Source organism: Oryctolagus cuniculus, chromosome 5, assembly GCF_964237555.1.
Source record: "Oryctolagus cuniculus chromosome 5, mOryCun1.1, whole genome shotgun sequence".
Taxonomy (NCBI): Eukaryota; Metazoa; Chordata; class Mammalia; order Lagomorpha; family Leporidae; genus Oryctolagus; species Oryctolagus cuniculus.
The window spans coordinates 60,343,253-60,366,470 of NC_091436.1; the positions used below are offsets into that span (position 1 = coordinate 60,343,253).

The 23,218-nt window shown below is 46.9% G+C and overlaps 2 protein-coding genes and 1 long non-coding RNA gene across 5 annotated transcripts in view; 1 reads left to right on the forward strand and 2 right to left on the reverse strand.

Moving 5' to 3' along the window:
- Positions 1–13,492, reverse strand: MFSD4B (major facilitator superfamily domain containing 4B). Its single transcript, XM_051855406.2, has 4 exons — positions 13,353–13,492; positions 6,505–6,673; positions 3,298–3,414; positions 1–2,023 (listed from the first exon to the last, which is right to left on the reverse strand). The coding sequence occupies exons 1-4, from the start codon at positions 13,410–13,412 to the stop codon at positions 921–923; spliced, it is 1,449 nt and encodes a 482-aa protein (XP_051711366.1). The 5' UTR covers positions 13,413–13,492; the 3' UTR covers positions 1–920.
- Positions 9,768–23,218, forward strand: part of LOC103349863 (uncharacterized) — an 18,362-nt gene continuing 4,911 nt past the window's right edge. Inside the window, exons 1-2 of one of the 2 annotated variants that reach the window (XR_011388584.1) lie at positions 9,768–9,901; positions 17,101–18,602. This is a non-coding gene — a long non-coding RNA (uncharacterized lncRNA). The remainder of the gene's footprint in view (positions 9,902–17,100; positions 18,603–23,218) is intronic. The other variant, XR_517975.4, reaches the window with a different exon arrangement.
- Positions 16,974–23,218, reverse strand: part of LOC100351165 (sodium-dependent glucose transporter 1) — a 17,174-nt gene continuing 10,929 nt past the window's right edge. The window contains exons 2-5 of one of the 2 annotated variants that reach the window (XM_070073698.1): positions 22,623–22,772; positions 22,103–22,271; positions 20,812–20,928; positions 16,974–18,868 (exon numbers count right to left, since the gene is read on the reverse strand). In XM_070073698.1, the coding sequence (XP_069929799.1) occupies positions 17,871–18,868; positions 20,812–20,928; positions 22,103–22,271; positions 22,623–22,646 (1,308 nt within the window). In that variant the 5' untranslated portion in view covers positions 22,647–22,772 and the 3' untranslated portion in view covers positions 16,974–17,870. The remainder of the gene's footprint in view (positions 18,869–20,811; positions 20,929–22,102; positions 22,272–22,622; positions 22,773–23,218) is intronic. The other variant, XM_070073699.1, reaches the window with a different exon arrangement.

The window sequence follows — 23,218 nt, forward strand, 5'->3', positions numbered from 1 at the left end:
TTTTGTTTCAGTTCTCATTTGAAATGAAGAACATCAGGTACTTATATGAGAGGTCTTCACAGAGCTCATGGAAACAGTGTTATGAAAATGCTATGCATGAGCTTCAAAAGTTTTTGCATCAAAATATATGACTCTTGTAATTCCACTTCCAAAGTTTTGAAGTAGCCTCGTCCTAATTATTAGAAGACACCTTACATAAATGTTAAAATTGATGGATTCCTAATGTGAAAATCATTCTTTTCATTTCTAGAATCACAAAGTCCAAGAGATGAACTGAAAGCCCTGTGCTGTGTTCTGTTCTTGGAAATCAAAACACACAAGAGTCATTAGCATTCTTTGACTCAGCCTAGATAAGGCAAAGTAAGTAAGTAATAAAACTGTCCATTTACTTTCCCCAACTTCCCTGGCACTATTTTGATGCCTGCTAATTTGTTCAGCGAATCAACTCCACTTCTAAGGATTTTGTCCCACCAGAACATTACCCAGCTTCTCAAAAACAAGTGACTTCTTTGCATGCTCTAAAGGGGTGAAGACCAGAAAACAGGACCTAGTCGGTCACATGCCAAACACTAGCCTCATACAGCTCCTGCTGTGGGAGACCCCTGGGCTACTTAGGGAAGAATCTGGGAGCAGCGAACATTTCAACACTTGCTGGCGTTTGCTATGAAGAGACCTAGAGCGGTTGCTGCCCAAAGCAGGCTGACAACTGCGATGCTCGGCTCTGCCTGGCCCCTTCAAGCAGTGATCACCAAGGGAGCCAATAAAGGAGCCCTCTCCTCTCAGTGCTGGTCCCCTCTGCTCTGGTCCCTGGCGAGAACTCCACAAAGGAACTGCCAGTCTGGAGCAGAGAGCACTCCTACACCACAGCATTAGCCAGACGCTGGTCAGACACTTCCAAGGTGGGCTCCATCAGAGAACTGCTAGATGGCCGTCACAGAGGGCCTCAATGGATCCTGCATTTCAACCACTTCAAAATCCATCTCATTCCACTCTTCTGCATCTTCGTCTTCGTCCTCTTCTTCATAATCATTTATACTAGGGTTAGACAGCAAAGCTCTCTGGTCCTCGCTCTTTCTGTTTGCTTTGTGCTGGTGAGCAAGAGGCCAGGTGGCTAATTTATACATCACAGGAAACAAAATAGCAGTGAATACTGCTGACCCCAAACACGTATACAGAATGACGGGCAAATCAGGGTATTTTCCTTGAAGAATTCCAATTAACGCAGGAATAGCCATTTCTCCCAAGGTACCACCAACTACAAAGAAGGCTGCTGATTTCCCATGGATGGTCGTGTACTGCTCGATCCAGGACACGCCACTGGGAAACGTGGTTGCCATCGATGCCCCATACACCGAGGTGGCAACCCAGAGGCAAACCGGGCTCTTGTCAAAAAGCACCAGGAAGAAAGACGACGCCAGGCTGCCAACGTTGCTCAACACAATCATGGTGCCGGGCTGTAAACATGTCGCAAAAAGGATGGCCAGGCCCCTGCAGGCTGCGAACGTGGCCCAGAAGATGGAGTTCAGCCCGGCCGCCTCGCTCTCTTCCATGCCCACATGGGTGGTGGCAAACGAGAACACGTAAGAGCCATAGGTGACCTCGGCGCCAACATAAAAAAAGAAGAACAGAAAAAGGAGGCAGAGAAGGGCGCGGTGGTATTTCGCCCTTCGAAAGGTCTGAGCAGACATTTTTGCTTTGGGCCCTCTTGAGCTTTTCTTGAAAAACAGCACAAACAGAAAGGAAGACACTATGAAAACGTAAGTCCCGATGACAGCATAAGCCCACAGTAAATTCATGTCCTCAGGGGCTCCAAACACAGGTCCCGAGTCTGCCTCAGCTGACTGGTTGAGGGCGGGGTGGAGAGGGTCAGGCTCCGTGTGGTTCCCAGCAGGCTCTGTCGTACCCAGGGCCAATTTAGCGAGCAGGGGAGCCAAAAAGGCACCCAAGGCAAAACTGAAGTGTAAGGCTTGCATATGGGGGGCTCCTTTGTCTCCCCAGAGAGCCAAGATAAGCACATTACCACCTACCAATGAAAAACAGGGAAAATGATCTAAGTTAAACTCGGTAACTTAGGGAACAAATAATTCATTGCAGAAAAGGATTGAGTCTACTTTTTATGGCACAAGCATTCTTCATTATCAAGCATAGCAACAATGTCGATTCTGTGATTAAGGAATTCTAACCCCCCAGCACCATGGAACTCAGAATGTAACATCACATCCTCCCAAGTGGAAGCTACAGGATAGTAACCACTGCCTCCAGAGCCAGGCACTGTAGGAAAAGGCTACATAGTCTGTCCACACGTTGTGGGACTAATATTCACTACTGATTCATTTATAAAGATTTTAAATACCTATATATTTAAAAGGTAAAATTTTATCGTCAGATAGCAGCCAAATTACCAACCCTGCTGTCCTTGTAATCAGTCATAACTTCAGAGATATTTAAAAGCAAAACACACGTTCTGGAACCCGATACTGCAGCATTCTGGTGTGCCCAGTGCAGGAAACGAGACACCATTCGCCATCTGCACTCCACACTGTCTGGACGCCAACAAGGCGCAGGGCAAGAAGCTTCAAGTGTTCAAGTGTCCTTTGCATTCATAGGTATTTTTAGAGTAAACAAATTTCCACCCTGTAATTTCACAACCCAATTAAGTCGAAGGTAAAAAATCATTTTCCAATCCATGCTACAAAATGAAAGCAGGGAAGGGGAGGGCCAGAGGGCTGGATCTGGGAAGGGGCTGCCACATGTTGTTCAGGAGGTTTGCACAGACATGATGCATGGAGGGGGGACCTGCTGAGCGAGGGCAGGAAATTTTGAGAGTGCAAAAAAACAGGAAAGAAAGAAAATGAAAGTAGTGCACAACAGGGGGTTTCCCTTAGCTGGAAAAGCGCAGTACATTTTATAATGGGTGGCAGCCTGTATGCTTTCTTTCAAAATAATGGTTCCAGACGTGGTTTAACCTATGAAACCATCAATCTCTTCTACCCCTCAATGATAACGTTTCATCCAGAAAAAAGCCTGTTCTCACGCAGTGTCATCACCCACTCTGCGCATTCTTAATCAGCATTTTTTTCTGGAACAAAATTAAGTTCACTTCATAGTTGGCTGCTCAAAATTAGGACCCCTGAGTAGCAATAACAGATGCTTGACAGGTGATTCTGACTGGGTGATGCCAACATAGTAGGTCTGTGTCATTTACGGGGGCACTGCAAGTGACAGTTTAATATTTACTCTACTTTTCCATAGTAGAAAATTCCTACTCCCAGGGATGGCACTGTAGGGCTTACTGACCTGTATCCAAAATGCCAGCTGAAACACCAAAGACAGACATCATGACGATCAGTAATACAGCTGTCTTGCAAAACGGAACAAGGTAAAGACCTACTGTGGTAGCCAATGTCGACACCCCTGAGAAGAAAGGTGAGAGTCAGCCATTAAAAATAATATTCCTGCATTCACGGTCAGCATCATAAAAGCTTCCAACAATGTAAGGACAAGTCAAAAGGAGTAACAGTGAGATGAGAGCTGCAGATTCTACACAGGTTGATTCCATTTAAATCTTTGACAATTTATGAATTACAAAAAAGAAATCACTGTAACATGAACACTTGGCTAGCAACGCTAATAACTGAACTATAAATTATACAAGACAAGGTTTTCTAGCAAAAGACATGAAAACCAGGGACCAGTGTTGCGGCACAAGTGTTAAGCTGCCACTTGCGATGCCGGCATCCCATCTCAGAGTCCTGGTTCAAGTCCCAGCTGCTCTGCTTCTGATTCAGCTCCCTGCTGATGCTCCTAGGAATGCATGGAAGATGGCCCAAGTCCTTGGGGCCCTGCCACCTATGTGTGAGCCCCTGATGGAGTCCACGACTCCTGGCTGTTAGACATCTGGGGAGTAAACCAGCAGATGGGAGATTTCTCAGTCGCCCTTTCTGTCACTCTGCCTTTCAAATAAATAAATCTTAAAAAAAAAAAAAAAAAAAAAAAAAAAACAGAAAAACATTATTTATTTAAATGTTTCATATTTAAGAACCCAAAGAAATGTTTAAGACATGAGGTATGACACTGAAAATGACAAATAAATGCAACTAGAAGACCAGTTTTTGGTAAACTTTAGTAATACATTACTTTGGAGTATAGGGAGGAATTTTTTTTTCCCGCATTAGGAAGTTTATTAGGTTCCTAATTTCCATGTCTAGAACTTGAACATGGATTTACATACATGGTTTCTTTTTGTGGATCTTACATGCGTGTAGGCTTCTGCCAGCTGGATCTTTGACTCTGCTTGTCAGTAGTTTGTAGTTAGCTCAACGTGAGTAAATGACAAACAAAGAATAACATACAAGCCATAGCAGCAAATCCCTCCCAATAGCATGTACCATTTTGTTCCCCGAAACCATTTCACTACTCTCTCTTGTAAAAAATAAGTTTCAGCACGAGGCATTTAATTGATCTGAGAAAGATAAAGATAACTCTATCATTTCAAAATTCAGCAATGAATGTCCAACTATGGCTGAAAGGTACACCCTGAGAATTAGATGATTTTAACAAACCCATTAAGGTTTATGAAGCCGTGTCAACCTAATGTTGGGAAGGGACACAAGATACAGGCACAAACATCCCTGATTATTTTGCTGTGCAATTCTCCTAGGATGCAGTGTTATACATGTCCTCATTGTCTTCGATGCCCAAGGTGTCTGCAGAGCCAGGATCACTCACCACAATGCCCACAGAAGACAGACTGGTGATGAAGGCATGCCTAAAGACCCCTAAGGTAGCCCTGGACACTTCTCTGGCGGTCCTCACTGCACTGGTCCACATCAATGTCCCTTTGCTTCTGCCAGTATTTGGAAAACCTGTTGAAGATGATGGTGCTAGGCAGAGCCACCAGCGTCCGCAGGGCCACAGATGACGCACAGGCTGACATGAGCTTCCCGGCCAAGGTGACCAGGTGGTGTTTCCATAGCTGACGGTCATCATGCTAATGGTGTTAAGGTGTAAGATGTGTGGGCATCTTTCTCCACGGGGTAGATGAGCCCAGAGAAGATGGAGCTGCAAGGATCAGGTCTGCCACCGTGGCAGCAAGGAGGGCAGGGCAGCCAGCATGGATCGTGGGTCCACAAGCCCGGCTGGCTGGAACACAGCGCCTGTGGGCAGCGGGCCCGGAGGAAACGTTTTTTAAAATTTATTTGAAAGGGAGAGTTACAGAGAGAGGCAGAGGCAGAGGGAGAGGGAGGTCTTCCATCCACTGGTTCACTCCCCAATTAACTGCAATGGCCAGAGCTGCGGCGATCCGAAGCCAGGGGCCAGGAGCTTCCTCCAGGTTTCCCAAGAGGGTGCAGGGGCCCAAGGACTTGGGCCATCTTCCACTGCTTTCCCAGGCCACAGCAGAGAGGTGGATCGGAAGTGGAGCAGCCGGGACCTGAACCATTGCTCACATGGGATGCGGGCACTGCAGGTGGTGGCTTTACCCACTATGCTACAGCGCTAGCCCTAGGAAAATTTTTTTTAAATAGTCTTTTTTTTTTTTTTTTTTTTTTTTTTTTTGACAGGCAGAGTGGACAGTGAGAGAGAGAGAGAGACAGAGAGAAAGGTCTTCCTTTGCCGTTGGTTCACCCTCCAATGGCCGCCGCGGCCAGCATACCAAACTGATCCGATGGCAGGAGCCAGGTGCTTCTCCTGGTCTCCCATGGGGTGCACCTCCACTGCACTCCCTGGCCACAGCAGAGAGCTGGCCTGGAAGAGGGGCAACCGGGACAGAATCCAGCACCCCGACCGGGACTAGAACCCGGTGTGCCGGCGCCGCAAGGCGGAGGATTAGCCTAGTGAGCCGTGGCGCCGGTCCTAAATAGTCTTTTTTGACCCACTATGGAAACAATAAGAATTATATATTTATTCAGCAACAATACATTGCTGTCCTTGCTTCTGAATGAATTCTACAACATTATCTACATTTTCATTAACCATGTCAGTTTATTCAATTGGGAGAATGCCAATAGCTTTGCCATCTCATATTTGCAGGATGAGTGACAGCAGTCTGGGCTTGTCATGGACATAAGGCAGTAGGGTCAAATACGTAGCCTGTATCAGTTCCCCCCTTCCTTCCTCCCTTCAGTCCTATCCAGTGTCTGCCCTGGGCAGGTGCCAGGAACTTATTCTGACTTCTCGTGGCCTTACAGCCTGATACATCGAGTTTTTTGCATGACAGCTGTGTGACCCAGGACTAGTGCTTCAATTACAGTGAACATCTGGAAGGTTCAGAATTGCTAACACACAGTAGGGCCAATCTAAGTTTGCAGTGTGCCCAGCACGGGTTGCCTATAGCTGCCAAGGTGAAAGCAGGCACCAAGGAAACCCAAGTTCCATCGAGGCCACCTAAACACTACCCATTTCAGATGTCAAATTCTGCAGTTTAGTATTTTTTCATATTTAAAGACAAACTGTGAAGTCACTGAAAATCACAGAGAAGTAATTCTCAAATTAGTGCTTACTTACCCAAAAGCAGAAAGTTATTCATAATGTCAAAAAGTATTCCACCAATCACAGAGCCACTCAAATATCCAAAGGCACGGCCCACAAAAATTAGAGAAAGACTGCTGATGTTTCGGTTCACATTTGTTGCCAGATCTTGAAATGTGGGTCCTAGGATGGAGATACTCATTCCCTAAAATTGAAAAAGGCAAGAGGTTTTACTGACGGTAAAATAATGTCTACTAGGGCAGGCAGCGGCCCACATTGGAGCTCCTGCGTTCTACCCCCAGCTGCACCCCCAGCTCCAGCTTTGTGCTGATGCACGCCCAGGAGGCACCAGGGGACAGCTCAACCAGGTGGTCCCATCACTCAGAAGGGAGACCCGGACTGAGTTCCTAGCTCCCAGCTTCAGCCTGGCCCACCCAGCTGTTTTGGGCATTTAAGGAGCAGAAAAGTGGGTTGGAGCTCTGTCTCTCAAAAAAAAAAATTTTTTTTTAGATCGTTAAATAATATGTATCTATATAGTAGTTTTTTACTTTATACCAGAAGAGTAGGGTCAGGGGATAAAATATAATTAATGAAGGGCTTTATTTTAAAATCCAATATTCAGGGAAAATTCACAAGTAATTATCACTAAAGCTACAGATTCCTACTGCTTTTTTATTTCTCACAGGTCTCACTTTCAAAAACTCTTTTAGTACTCTGGCTTTTTGTTGCCATTCTGTTCGCTTTTAAGCAATATCATAAAAAATATTTTGTATGCCATGTGATTAAAATATAACAAGACTATTCTTGAAATAGCTCTATACAGTGTGAAACATACTACATGTATCAATGTTATAATTTTGATGTTGAAATTTTAACATCAAAATACAACTCTTCTTTTTGATGTTAAAACAACAATAATGGGGACTGTCCCATGAACTACCCATGGAAAACATGCAAGACATAAACAAACATTTCCTCAAAGACCTCAAGGTATGAGGACGGAAGCCTGTAGGGCTCTCGAGGAGGTGAGACACATGCTGGAGCCTCCACTGTCCCCAGAGGCGCAGAGTTTGGGCACAGCAGTTAAGACGCCCATGGCAGAATGCCTGCTGGGAGAGACAGCTCTGCTTCCAGTCCAGCTCCCTGACAGCAGCATTCTGGGAGGCAGCAGGAGATCCTGAGTCCCTGCCTCCCGTGTGGGAGGCCTGGATTCCATTCCTGCTCCTGGCTCCTGCCTGGCCTAACCATGAACCAACAAATGGAAGCTCTCTCTTACTCTGTCACTCTTTCAAATACATTTTCTTTAAAATCTTATATAAAAAAAAAAAAGTTCAGGGGCCAGCATTATAGCACAGCAGGTTAAACATCCTCTCTCCCTACGCCCTGTTTGTCACTCCAGCATCTCCTATCAGAGAGCTGGTGTGAGTTCCGTGTATGCTCCACTTTCTAACCAGCTCCCTGCTAATGCACCTGGAGAGGCAGTGGATGATGGCCCTGATACTTGGGCCCCTGAACCCATGTGGGAGACCGGGTTGGACTTAGGGGCTCCAAGCTTCAGCCTGGCCCAGCCATGGCCATTTGCAGCCACTTGGGGAGTGAACAGCAGATGGAAGATCTGTCTCTCCCTCTCTCCTTGTCCACTCTACCTTCCAAAAACACATAATTCTTTATTTTTAAAAGTTCATGGTAAAAGTATATTTTGAAAAACCTTTGCTTGCATTTCAAAAATATTCTTGCATTTCGAAAATAAGCATCTCTCAACTATATTTTCCGGGAGCTTTTGGAAGTCCCCTTGTATATATTTATAGAATAACTTGAACAATGAAACCTTAATCACACACCTAGTCTTAGCAAGAACTATGGTTACAGCTGGCTTTCAGAGGAAGTTCACTAGACACTTACAGAAAAAGGGTATCTAAGCAGTCCAGATTTCAAAAATAACGGACTCAAACTGTACTTCTCTGCTCTAAACGCATCGGTGTACTCTACCGGAACAGGAGCGGCCCAAAGACAAGGGGTGCGGAGGCCCAGAGCAGGCAGCGGGGACAGGGAGCGAGAGCAGCTGAGCCCAGGCTCTCATCAGAGCGGTTCACCCCTGCGAGGACTCAGCACAGCACCTGGCACCGGCCAGGCTCGCCAAGCCTCCAAACTCGTTTTTCTCTTTCTCAATCTGCCCCTAACAAAATACTCACAGAAGGAATGCGCCTGGGGTCCGCCAACGCTAAGTGACCCTCACTCTCCCAGCTCCCCAAACCCCAGCGTTAAGAGGGCGGCTCCCCAAAGAGGAAACAGGGCAGCCCAAGGGGTAGGCAAAAGCTTCCAGCCTCGCCATCTGCTCCAAGAAAACCATTGGGAATGTGAAGGCTGGTTTTAAAGGGGACTGTGGGCCGAGTGAGAGACATGTTCCTCCTCTACCACCCGTGCCATCCCCAGAGTCACTTTCGTCTCTGGGCCTATTTCCCGCTATGCAAAATTCAGCGGTTGACAGAATTTCGACAGGTGACGGAGAGGAGGAAATCCGAGAAAAACAGCGTTTCAGAGTCCTAATTGGGGAGTTAGCTGGGGAAGAGTGGTTGGTGCAGACCACAGAGCCTTAAACACCCTGGAATCCCTCAACCCCACCTCCCACAGAGGTACGAAGATTAGATAAAGCTGGGAAAATCAACTTTGCACTTGACCACAACCCTCCACGATTAGAGCTGTGCCCATTTTCCAGAAGACGAAACTGAGACCCGCGCTGATTAAAGAACGCGCCCAAGGTCAGGTCGGCGGCGGCAGAGGCCAGGCGCGCACGTCCTCGCGCCCCGGCCTGGGAGGATCCAGCCCCAGCGCTCACCAGCCCCAGGAAGGCGGCGTACAGGACCACGGTGGTGAACCAGCGCAGCACGCTCCCGGCCCGGCTGCCGCGGCGCCCGCACCCCGCCGCCGCCGCCGCCGCCGCCGCCGGCTCCCGGTCGGCCGGGGCCGGGGCCTCGGCCTGGAGGAGCTGCTGCCCGGCAGCAGGGGCGCCGCGGAGCTCCAGTGCCCCGTCCAGCTTGGCGGCTCGGGGGCAGGGGTCTCGCGGCCGCCAGGCTTGTCCGCGGGGCCTGGGAGCTCCGAGCCCAGCCCACGGCCCGCCCCTCGAGGCGCGGCTGTCCCTCCTGGGGCCAGCTTGCCGGGGGCTGCCCTGAGTCCGGGCGGCAAAGTCTAACTTTAGAACCCGCGGCTGAGGAGGACAGCGAACGCGCGCCCGTCAGCTCACAGGGCGCGTGCGCGGCTCATGTAGCGGAACTAAAGAGCCGCCTGTAAACCGGAAGTTGGTGTGGTTGTCTAGGCGACCGGACGCCGTTCTCGGGCCTCCGGGTCACAATCCGCTGAGCTCACGGAGGCCGGGAGACGGGCGCCCCGTGGCGGAGCCAGCTGGACCTACAGCCCGGCGCTGGGCAACCAGGAGGTAAGGAGAGGCCACACCCGCTCAGGAGGAAATCGGGCCAGGAATAGCGAGGTGGGCCCGGGGCCCCTCCGCGGGTCTCGTGCGAGGAGGCCGAGGTCTGATCCCTAGGCAACTTGCTGAAATCCCTGCCCTTGCTTTTTGGAGACCTGTTCTGAATTGGTCCCTCGTTCTGTCTCCCGCGCATCATCTCAGGCCTCACAACCCTCTGGGTTTATCGGAAGGTCAAGTCATAGAGGAGTAGCGACAGGCCCAAGCTCAGTCAGCGAACTGATGGCAAATACTCCTGCCGTGAGCACGTGGAGCGCGGGGTCCATTTGCGGGACCCCCAGGAAAGCTTGCTGCTCCCCTTTGCTCTGTCCCTAGGCTGACCAGAGCCCCCAGAGCTTTTCTCTGCCGTCCACCTGAAATGCTCGTGTGCCCCTGACCCCTGTAGCCCCCATCCGCGGAGGCCCGCGGGCTGCCCAACTTAGTTCATCCTTCCTGGCAACCTAGGTACAGTCCTATCCTCATCAAGTTTTTAGCCCACTATTATAAATTATTGCACAAAAATTTTTAATGATTGTGCTAAGTACAATGAAGGGAACGGTAGAAGCTATGACTTAAGAAAATGTTAGGCCGGCGCCGCGGCTCACTAGGCTAATCCTCCGCCTTGCGGCGCCGGCACACCGGGTTCTAGTCCCGGTTGGGGCGCCGGATTCTGTCCCGGTTGCCCCTCTTCCAGGCCAGCCCTCTGCTGTGGCCAGGGAGTGCAGTGGAGGATGGCCCAGGTGCTTGGGCCCTGCAGCCCATGGGAGACCAGGAAAAGCACCTGGCTCCTGGCTCCAGCCATCGGATCAGCACGGTGTGCCGGCCGCAGCGCGCCGGCCGCGGCGGCCATTGGAGGGTGAACCAACGGCAAAAGGAAGACCTTTCTCTCTGTCTCTCTCTCTCACTGTCCACTCTGCCTGTCAAAAAAAAAAATTAAAGAAAATGTTAGATTTGGGGGTTAGTGTAGGTCTCCTTGAGAAGAGTTTGGAGTGGTTAAAACAAGAGGTACATAAAGCACAGCAGAAATGATATGGGAGAGAGAGGTTAAATCTCAGTTCTAAAGAGCTTCGTGTGCCACACAGACGAGTTTGAACTTCAGGAACTCACTTCTATTGACATACTGAGCTTTCATAAAAACCAAAGATACAGTGTAGGACTACCATGATTCACCATAATTCATCTTTACCACCTTAAGTGAGCCCTTCTTTTTCCTCAATGCACCTGAGCCCACTTCGGTGGTAAGGTATGCTGGCACCACCACCTGTTTCCTCATTTCTGTGAGGAATCAGATTTCCTGTCTTTTTATTTACATATATACTTTTATTTGTGTGTATCTCATAAATACAACATTAGGAACATAGTAATTCTTCCCACCATGCCCACCTTCCCACCCACTCCTCCCCTTCCTCCTCCCTTCTGTTTAGTCCAAGAAAGGAAAAAGAAACAGAAAGGAAAAAAAAAAAAAAAAAAACAAAGAATGCAATTAAAAAACCTAAGAGAACTGTGCCCCAGCGGCCTACACAAGGGCTGTTCTAGGTTATTGCTTCTAGAAGGTGATTCTGCCCCCCCTTTCTCTTTTTCCTTCCTTCTTCCCCCTTCTTTATTTTAGAACATAACTGTCTTTAAAAAAGAACCAAGCCCGCATCTATTGTGGGCTCTTAGACATAACTATAACTATGAGACACAAGAATATCCTCCATTTAATACACTAAAAGGAAGTGATTCTTGGGAACACGTTTTACTATGAAGTCTCATGATACAACTTTTTGGGGACAGAGGTCCTGCATGGGAAGTTAATGCACAGTGACTCTTGTTTATTTAACAAATAACACTCTTATGGATGACATCAGTGATTTATTTATTTGAAAGTCAGAGAGAGAAGGAGAGGCAGAGAGAGAGAGAGAGAAAGAGCTCCCATCTGCTGATTCACTCCACAGATGGCCACAATACCCAGAGCTGCACTCATCCAAAGCCAGGAGCCAGGAGCTTCTTCCTGGTCTCCTACACGGGTGCAGGGGCCCAAGGACTTGGGCCATCTTCTACTGCTTTCCCAGGCCATAGCAGAGAGCTGGATTGGAAGTGGAGCAGCTGGGACTCGAGCACATATGGGATGCTGGCACTGCAGGCAGCAGCTTTACCCACTATGCCACAGCGCTGGCCCCCCAAGACTCTTGACATGAGCTGCCTCGGCTATGAAAGCCCTATGGATCTACTAGCTTGACAAGGCCATAAGCGAAGTGGAAGTTCTCTCCTCCCTTCAGCGGGAGGTAAATCCTTCTTTGGTAGCCACTTCTTCCCACTGGGGTCTCACCCACAGGGGTCCTTTATGTAGGACATTTTTTTCCCAGAATGTCTTGGCTTTCCATGCCTGAAATGCTCCCCCTGGGCTTTCTAGCCAGACTAGAATGCCCTAAAGGCTGTAGATATCCTGTTTTGATGCCTCCTGTTTTCTCTCTCAAGTTATTGCCAAGTCCTAATGATTTCATTCAGTAGATATTTCTAAAATCTGACTCCTTTCAGTCAAAAGTCAAAATTACAGAAAATTTCTTTTTTTTAAAAAAGATTTTTATTTATTTGAGAGAGTTACAGACAAGGGAGAGAGAGAGAGAGAGAGAGAGAGAGAGAGAGAGAGAGAGAGAAAGGTCTTCCATTTGCTGATTCACTCCCCAAATGGCTGCAGCAGCTGGAGCTGGGCCAATCCGAAGCCAGGAGCCAGGAGCCAGGAGCTTCTTCTGGGTCTCCCACACGGGTGCAGGGGCCCAAGGATTTGGGCCATCTTCCACTGCTTTCCCAGCCCACCAGCAGAGTTGGATCTGAAGTAGAGCAGCCAGGATTCCAGCCGGCACCCATAATGGGATACCAGCATCACAGGCTGAGGCTTAGCCCACTATGCCACAGCACTGGCCCCAGCAAATTTCATTTAAAGCCCTAACTTCCTTCTCTTTTAACAACTGATAATCAGTTATTTCTATAAATTTTGAGTAAGATGCACCAAGGAGTTTTGTTTTATAGGAAGAAGGACCGAGGAAAGAGGCACCAGAAATAAAAATATATTAGTTCCTTAAAAGCTATGTTCCTTGCAGCCAGTGTGTGGCAAGTGGATTAAGCTACCTGTAACCCCATATGGGCTGCCAGTTTGAATCCCAGCTGCTCTAGCTCCCATCCAGCTCCCCACTAATGTGCCTGGGAAAGCAGCAGAAGATGGCCCAAGTGTGTGGGCCCCTGCCACCTACCTGGGAGACATGGATGCAGTTCCTGGCTTCAGCCTGACTTAGTCCTGGCTTTTGTGGCCATCTGGGGAGTGAACCAGCAGATGCAGATCAAAGATATCTCTCCTTCTGTTTCTCTCTTTCTCTCTTTCAAATAAATAACTAAACATTTTTTAAAAATTACCTCTGTATAAGGTTAAAACAGAGTTCCTTACCAGTCCTTCTGATTGGTTGCTATGTTCTGATTGGTGGTTGCTATGAGACTCTAAAACCATGAGGTCTGCTATGCTCCCCAGCGCGGCCCAAGCTGAGCACAACGCCTACATGTGGACGTCACTCAACCTCCTGATGCATAACTGTGGATTAAAGGGTTAAAAATTGCCACGCGGTTGTTGCTGCTGTGGACAGGAGGGTGGCTGGAGCCAGATCACAATGGACCAAGAGCAAATGAGGGGGCTGAATTACCCACCTTGGTCAGGAGGTCAGATTGTGTCTGACAACCCTGAGCTGGATTCTCCTGAGGCCACTCACCCTGCCTTGTGTATGACCACCTTGTCTGTGCCTCTCTGCATCCCATGTCTTCCACTTAGGATACCAGTCATATCCAATTAGGGCCATCTCTGATGACTTCATTGTAGTGGAATTGCCTCATTAAAGACCCTATCTCCAAATCCAATCACATTCTGTAGTACAAAGAGTTAGAACTTCGATACAGGCATTTCGGGGGGAGATAAAATTCATATTCATAAATACAAGGACATATGCTAAGTGCTGTGTGGCATTATCTCATTTAACTCATAACTCCAGAAAAGAAAAGGCCCAGAGAAGTAAGTAATGAGACTATGGGAGTATTGGGAGGTAGAGTCGGAAATCAAATCCAGGGGCCGGCGCTGGGGTGCAGCAGGATATGCCACTGCCTGTGATGCTGGCATCTCCTGTGGGCGCTGGTTCACCTCCTGGCTGCTGCACTTCCCATCCAGCTCCTGCTAACGTGCCTGGAAAAGTAGATGATGGCCCAGTGCTTGGAGCATGGACCCAGTTGGAGTCCTGAAAGAAGCTCCTGCTTCTGACTTCAGACTGGCCCAGCTCTGGCCTTTGAGGCCATCTGGGGAGTGACCCAGCAGATGGAAGCTCGCTCGCTCTCTCTCCCTCTCTCCCTCTCTCTGTAACTCTTCCTTTCAAATAAATGAATGAATCTTTAAGAGAGAAACAGATGAAGCAAGGAAGGAAAGAAAGGAGGGACAGATGGAGGGAGGGAGGAAAGGAGGGAGGGAGGAAAACAGGAACCAAGGGAAAAAAAATCCAATCCAGGCAGAAATTCCAGAGCTGCCTTTGCACCACCCCGCCCAGGAGCTGCCTTCATGCAGTCTCCCAGAGTAAAATGGCTGCTGGGAGAGGAAATGGGAACATTTCACCCCCCAGACCATCATGAACTTTTCTTCTGGGCCACAGCAGAGGAACCACAGCCAGGCCTCAAGTGTGTCCTGAGGAACCGCAGCGTATTCCCCACCCTGCAGGCCCAGGGAGCCGTTAGCAGCAGCGGTGTGGTCACTCTCTGCCCCACCAAACCCGGGAAGACGAAGCAGTGGAAGGACAAACTGAGCCCCAGCCACGGCTGCCTTGTGGGAAGCACGGGGGACCCTTGGATGTCACACAGGCAGATGCTGGTGGCAGCTTGAAGTCCTCTTCTCTCCTCCCTGTGCCAAGGCTTTCCAGGAGAATCCAGAAAAGGCCTGGCTGGAGACAAAGATAGGAGAGGATCCCAGCCCCGAGTGGAGTACGCGACTATAAACTCAAGGCCACCGACAGCAGAGATGATAGCTGCCAGATAAGGACACCTGGTGTGCCTTTCAGTAAAGCTGCTTAGATGTGACAAGGGACAGTATGGTCCTTTCACTCCCCTTAACCTTCCCACCTTCAGAAATACCTTAGGACAGGCATTTGGAGAAGACCTCTGCATCCCACATCAGAGTACTTGTGGCTGATACTTGGCTCAGCTCCTGACTCCAGCTTCTGGCTAATTGAGACCACTGGAGGCAGCAGAGGGCTCCAGTGATTGGGTTCTTGCCACCAGCATGGGAGACTTGGATTGAGTTCCTGGTTTCCAGCTTCCTCTGGCCTCGCTGCAGCCGCTGCATGCACTTGTGGAGAGAACCAGTGGATGGGCTCATCTGCCACTCTGTCTCCCAAGTAAACCAAACTTTTAACAATACACAGTGGGAAGAAGTGGCCATCAAAGCAGGAAGTACTTTTCTCTAAAGGGAGGAGAGAACTTCCACTTTGCTTATGGCCTTGTCTAAATACTGACAGAGTAGGTGGACTCAAAGGGTTTCTATAGCCTAGGCAGCTCATGTCAAGAGCCTCTAGGTCACGTAGGTAGAAATGCTACCCCATTAGGATGGAGCTTTTCTTCCCCCCAGCCCTGTGTGGTAGGCTCTTGCTAAAAAGTCGGTTATGTGATGTGATTTCCAGTGATTGAAAGGATGAGTCAGGCCTCCAGTTCCAGGGCCTGACAGTCGGCACGCGCTCAGGCATCTCTCTGTGCCGGGCCCAGCCCTGCCCTGGCAACAGCAGACACAGGAACCTCTCTGTTGGTTATGAGCCTCTGCACTCAGTGCACTGGGAGTAGAGTGCAGAGGCGCCCACTCTCAAGAAGTTCTTTCTCAGCCATGGCACTGTTTGTGTGTGCAAAGACTATTGATTTTTGTGTGTTGATTTTCTATCCTGCAGCTTTACCAAACCCTCTTATGAGTTCCAATAGTCTCTTAGTGATCTTTTGGTTCCTCTCTGTATAGGATCATGTCATCTGCAAACGGGGATAATTTGGCCTTCTCTTTTCCAATTTGTATCCCTTTTATTTCTTTTTCTTGCCTAATGGCTCTGGCTAAAGCTTCCAGAACTATATTGAACAGCAGTGCTGAAAATGAGATATATCTTGATTGCAGAGATGGTTAGTATGGAAAAAGCATATCTTAGAATCACTGAAATGTAGTACTAAAAAATGCATTCTTCAGAATATTACTCAAATAACATATTAAGCATTAAATATGTTAAATTGATAAGTATTTATAATCAGTAGTATATTTCTAAATATACCATTTTTGTTTCACGTCTCATTTGAAATGAAGAACAGGCTGGCACTTATATGAGGGGTCTTCAAAGAGTTCATTGGGAGTGACTATTATGAAAAAGCTATTCAAGCTTGAAACATCTTTATGCCAAAATAATTTTTAATTCCATTTCCACAAATTTTGAAGTAGCCTCATTTTAATTACTAGGAGACAATCATACTGATGGATTTCCAAATTGAAAATAATTTTTCATTCAGAAATTATACAAATCAGAGGATGAAGTAAATGATGCCTTCGCCATAACTAAATACAGACACAGAGGCAAAATCATGGTTTGCAGCTGGGTCTCAAGTCCTGTGCTGTATTCATAATCAGTACTACTTTCTTAAAGCTATTTATAATTTTGTTTCAGTTCTCATTTGAAATGAAGAGCATCAGGTACTTATATGAGAGGTCTTCACAGAGCTCATGGAAACAGTGTTATGAAAATGCTATGCATGAGCTTCAAATTTTTGCACCAAAATAAATGACTCTTGTAATTCCACTTCCAAAGTTTTGAAGTAGCCTCGTCCTAATTATTAGAAGACACCTTTCATAAATGTTAAAATTGATGGATTCCTTCCTTGCTTAGTGTATACTAAGTTGATCTTCTGTATATGAAGGTAATTGAAAATGAAATTCTATGAAGGGCGGGATGGGAGAGGGAGTGGGAGAGGGGAGGGCCGCGGGAGGGGGGGAGGTTGGGGGGAAGCCACAATACAAAAGTTGCACTTTGTAAATTCACATTTATTAAATAAAAAAAAAGATATAGACTGGCTGAATGGATTAAAATTGTTAAATCAAAAAAAAACTGATGGATTCCTAATGTGAAAATCATCCTTTTCATTTCTAGAATCACAAAGTCCAAGAGATGAACTGAAAGCCCTGTGCTGTGTTCTGTTCTTGGAAATCAAAACACACAAGAGTCATTAGCATTCTTTGACTCAGCCTAGATAAGGCAAAGTAAGTAATTAATAAAATTGTCCATTTACTTTCCCCAACTTCCCTGGCACTATTTTGATGCCTGCTAATTTGTTCAGCAAATCAACTCCACTTCTAAGGATTTTGTCCCACCAGAACATTACCCAGCTTCTCAAAAACAAGTGACTTCTTTGCATGCTCTAAAGGGGTGAAGACCAGAAAACAGGACCTAGTCAGTTACATGCCAAACACTAGCCTCATACAGCTCCTGCTGTGGGAGACCCCTGGGCTACTTAGGGAAGAATCTGGGAGCAGCGGACATGTCAACACTTGCTGGCGTTTGCTATGAAGAGACCTAGAGCGGTTGCTGCCCAAAGCAGGCTGACAACTGCGATGCTCGGCTCTGCCTGGCCCCTTCAAGCGGTGATCACCAAGGGCGCCAATAAAGGAGCCCTCTCCGCTCAGTGCTGGTCCCCTCTGCTCTGGTCCCTGGCGAGAACTCCACAAAGGAACTGCCAGTCTGGAGCAGAGAGCACTCCTACACCACTGCATTAGCCAGACGCTGGTCAGACACTTCCAAGGTGGGCTCCATCAGAGAACTGCTAGATGGCCGTCACAGAGGGCCTCAATGGATCCTGCATTTCAACCACTTCAAAATCCATCTCATTCCACTCTTCTGCATCTTCGTCTTCGTCCTCTTCTTCATAGTCCAGCCAGAAGTAAAGAATAAGCTCTCTGGTCCTCGCTCTTTCTGTTTGCTTTGTGCTGGTGAGCAAGAGGCCAGGTGGCTAATTTATACATCACAGGGAATAAAATAACAGTGAATACGGCTGACCCCAAACACGTATACAGAATGACGGGCAAATCAGGGTATTTTCCTTGAAGAAGTCCAACTGCTGCAGGAATAGCCATTTCTCCCAAGGTACCACCAACTACAAAGAAGGCTGCTGATTTCCCGTGGATGGTCGTGTACTGCTCGATCCAGGACACGCCACTGGGAAACGTGGTTGCCATCGATGCCCCATACACCGAGGTGGCAACCCAGAGGCAAACCGGGCTCTTGTCAAAAAGCACCAGGAAGAAAGACGACGCCAGGCTGCCAACGTTGCTCAACACAATCATGGTGCCGGGCTGTAAACATGTCGCAAAAAGGATGGCCAGGCCCCTGCAGGCTGCGAACGTGGCCCAGAAGATGGAGTTCAGCCCGGCCGCCTCGCTCTCTTCCATGCCCACATGGGTGGTGGCAAACGAGAACACGTAAGAGCCATAGGTGACCTCGGCGCCAACATAAAAAAAGAAGAACACAAAAAGGAGGCAGAGAAGGGCGCGGTGGTATTTCGCCCTTCGAAAGGTCTGAGCAGACATTTTTGCTTTGGGCCCTCTTGAGCTTTTCTTGAAAAACAGCACAAACAGAAAGGAAGACACTATGAAAACGTAAGTCCCGATGACAGCATAAGCCCACAGTAAATTCATGTCCTCAGGGGCTCCAAACACAGGTCCCGAGTCTGCCTCAGCTGACTGGTTGAGGGCGGGGTGGAGAGGGTCAGGCTCCGTGTGGTTCCCAGCAGGCTCTGTCGTACCCAGGGCCAATTTAGCCAGCAGGGGAGCCAAAAAGGCACCCAAGGCAAAACTGAAGTGTAAGGCCTGCAAATGGGGGGCTCCTTTGTCTCCCCAGAGAGCCAAGATAAGCACATTACCACCTACCAATGAAAAACAGGGAAAATGATCTAAGTTAAACCCAGTAACTTAGGGAACACATAATTCATTGCAGAAAAGGATTGAATCTATGTCTCACGGCACAAACCCTACAGTGTTCTGTTATCAAACATGGCAACAGAATGGTTGGCTGCTTGCTTTCTTACCTCTTTCCTTCCTTCCTTCTTTCCTTCCTTTTTTTCTCTCCTTCAATGGCAGAGTTTGAGAGAGACACAGAGAGAGAGACAGAGAGAGAGAGAGAAAGAGAGATCTCCTCTATCTGCTGATTCACTCTCCGAATGGCTACAACAGCCAGGCAGGACTGGGCCAAGCCATAGCCAGGAGCCAGGAGCTTCATCCAGGTCTACCATAAAGGTGGCAAAGACGCAGGTTTTGTGCCATCTTCTGCTGCTTTCCCCAGCACATCAGCAAGGAGCCAGATTCAAGCCAGGACTTGAACCCGCACTCTTATAGGATGCTGGAGTTCAGGCAGCGGCTTAACCCACTATGCAACAACACTGGCCCCCAAAGTGACTTCTATGATTCCAGAATTCTTAGCCACCACCTCCAGGGAATTCAGCGCCATAACGTCACATGCTCCCAGGTGGAACCTGCGGGGCAATTTAAACTGCCGCCTCTCGGACTACAGTTCTATCACAGACTGAGGCAGGGATCCTCACATAGTTACTCATTCGTATTTCAAGTAGACGTGTTCATTTTAAGTATTTACTTGAAGAGCAGAGAGAAAGAATGACAATAGAGAAAGGGAGAGGTCCCATCTGCTGGCCTCTCACCACATGCCTGCAATAACAATAAAGCTTAGGAGGGAACCAGAAGACTCAGTCCACGTCCCTCATTCGAGTGGCAGGAACCCAGTTAGCCCAGGCATCACCTGTGCCTCCCAGGGTCTGCATCAACAGAAGATGCAAGCAGGAGCCAGAGCTGGGTTCAAATGCAGGCCCCCAGGCATGGGACACAGGCATCCCAACTGCTAAACCAAAAATTATATACTTAACAGGCAAAAATGTCCCAGCAGATAGTGGCCTCATTGTCAAAGCTCCTGCATGTGCCGTCAGTACCCACCTAAGGAATATTATGTATTTGTGTAAACAGTAGATGCAGAACACGCATTTAGAATACTCCAGCTTTCTGTGTGTCCTCTACAGAACACAAGACACTATTCACCATCTGCACTTAACTCCGCCTGATCAGCTACAAGATGTAGGCCAAGACTATCGAGCTTTGAAGGGTGTTTTTCATTAAAAGATAATTTCAGACACCCACCTAATTGTTCCCTGTATTTTCACAAGCAAACTTAGCTTGAAGTAGAAAATGTTTTCTGGATCTATGAAGTAAAATTAAATCAGGGGAGGGTGGATAGAAAGCTGGATTTAGGGGCAAACCAAAGTCACATACTTTCTTTAATACATTTCACAATGATAAAATGGAGAGGACCTCTGGAAGGAGGGAAGGAACTTTTGAGAGAAAAGAACAGAAGAGAGAAGGAAGGTAGTGCACAGCAGGGGTTTCCCTTAGCTGGAAAAACGCAGTGCATTTTATAATGGGTGGCAGCCTGTATGCTTTCTCACCAAAATAATGGTTCCAGACGTGGTTTAACCTATGAAACCATCAATCTCTTCTACTCTGCAATGATAAAGTTTCATCCTGTTCACCTGCAGTGTCATTACCCACACACAGAGGACTGTGCCCTGTTTGCAGGTTGTAAATCAACACTCTTTCCTAAAACAAAATTCCTTAAGCTCGCTTCATGGTTGGCTGCTCAAAACTAGGGCCCCTAATTAGCAAGAAGAAAAGTTGCCCGAAGGGTGATTCTGACTGGGTGGCACCATCCCAGTAGATCTCTGTCACTCTGGGAAGCAAGGCAAGTGACAGTTTAATACAGTAGAAAGTTCCTACTCCCAGGGATGGTACTGTAGGGCTTACTGACCTGTATCCAAAATGCCAAAGGAAACACCAAAGACAGACATCACGATGATCAGTAATACAGCTGTCTTGCAAAATGGAACAAGGTAAAGACCTACTGTGGTAACCAGCGTTGACACCCCTGAGAAGAAAGGTGAGAGTCAGCCACTGAAGACAATATTCCTTTGTTTTTTTAATTTTTAATTTTTTTAATTTTTATTTTTTGACAGGCAGAGTTAGACAGTGAAAGAGAGAGAGAGACAGAGAGAAAGGTCCTCCTTTTTCTGCCGGTTCACCCCCCAAGTGGCCACCACGGCTGGCGCACTGCGCCGATCCGAAGCCAGGAGCCAGGTACTTCCTCCTGGTCTCCCATGCGGGCACAAGGCCCAAGGACCTGTGGTCACAGTCAGCATCATAAAAACTTCCAACAAGGACAAGTTAAAATGAGTAAGAGAGGAGATGAGACCTGCAGCGTCTATATGTGGTGATTCCATTTAAATCTCTGACAATCTTTATGGCCTATAAAATAGAAATCACTGTAACAGGAACATATTTCTAGCATTGCTAATAATTGAGCTATAAATTATACAAGGCAAAGTTTTATAGCAAAATCATTATTTATTTAAATGTTTCATATGTGAGAGCCTAAAGATATATTTTTTTAGATTTCAGGTAAAATATCAAAAGTAAGATGAAATTCGTAAACTTTCATAGATATATTACTTTGGGGATTACAGAAATACAAAAAATGTATTCTTTCAATCTATGTTGGAAATAAGAGGGATTGTTGTATTCATTCACTAACAATAAACTATTCTCTTTACTTCCAAATGAATTCTATCCCATTAACCTACATTTTCATTAAGCCTGTCAATTTATTCAGTAGAGAGAATGCTAGTAGCTTTGCCATCTCCCATTTGCAGGAAGAGGGAGGGCAGTCTGGAGTCAACACTGTGTGAGTTCCTCCACCCCTCCCTCACTATCCAGTGGCCACCTGGGCAGGTTCACGGAGCTTATTCTGACCTCTGCCGACACCCTGGTAAGCAGAGCTTTTTTTTGCATAACCAGTGGGTGACCCTGGAGTAGCGCTTCAATTACAGTGCTAAGGATTTAGCACATCCTGCGGCTTATCTTCATTTCCAGAGGGCCCAACACAGCTTCTCTGTAATTGCCAGGGCGGGAACAGGCACCAGGGAAACACAAATTCCCACCCAAACACTACCCATTTCAGTGGCCTAGAGATAGTAGTTTTCATCTTTAAAGACAAACTGAATTCACTGAAAATCACAAAGAAGTGAAAATTAGCGTTTACTTACCCAAAAGTAAAAAATGATTTACACTATCAAAAAGTAATCCACCAATCACAGAGCCACTCAAATATCCAAAGGCACGGCCCACAAAAATTTGAGAAAGACTGCTGATGTTTCGGTTCACATTTGTTGCCAGATCTTGAAACGTGGGTCCCAGTATAGCGACATTCATTCCCTAAAATTTAAAAAACAAAGGCTTTACAACATTAAGATAACTCTATGTGGTAGATTTTTCCACTCAAAAAAGGGTGGGATTACCATGTAATATAGGAAATTAGTTTAATTCCCACCATCAGGGAACATTCACAGTATCAATAATAGCATTACTAGAGAAACCTACTTCTGTTGTTTTGCTATTTTTTATAACTCTCAATTTTTAAAAAGTTCATTAATTCTTTAAGTAATTAGGGGAAATTTCATTTTCCTTTTGGACAATACCTTAAAAGACAGTTCCACATTAAGTGTTAATAAAATATAACATTGAAACATGCCACAATGGTTGACACTGTTTGGGACACACACACACCCTGTTGGAGTTCTTGAGTTCCATTTACCAGCTCTGCTTCCAATTCCAGCTTTCTGCTAATGCACACTCTGGGACAGCAGTGACATCTCATATCCTGGGAGCCCCAGATTGCATTCCCATCTCCTGGTTTTGGCCTGTTCTGGCCCCGGTCTGTTGTGGACATATGGGTAGTGAATTAGCAGATGCAATATCTATCTGTCTGTCTGTCTATGATTCTCTGCCTTTCAAATAAAAGCCAGTAAACAATTTTTAAATAGCTTTGTAGATTTTGAAATATGCCACATGTACAAATGATGTGTGAATTTAATGTTTAAAATTCAAAGTACTAAAACATCAAAATATTGTTCTCATTTCTTATATTAAACAGCAATGCATTTCTGGACTCACATGGAGTCCTTCCTGTGAACTACCCCTATAAAACATGCAAAGTATTAATAATTGAAATGTTTCTAAATCTGTACTTTCCTTCAAAGAAAACCTCCAAGCCATCAGGAAGGTAGCCTCTAGTGCTATTATATTATATTATAGTACAGGGTCACACCTACAGTGACTTTAACAGTAAGTAAAGTGATTTAACTTTACTCAAAGCCCATACA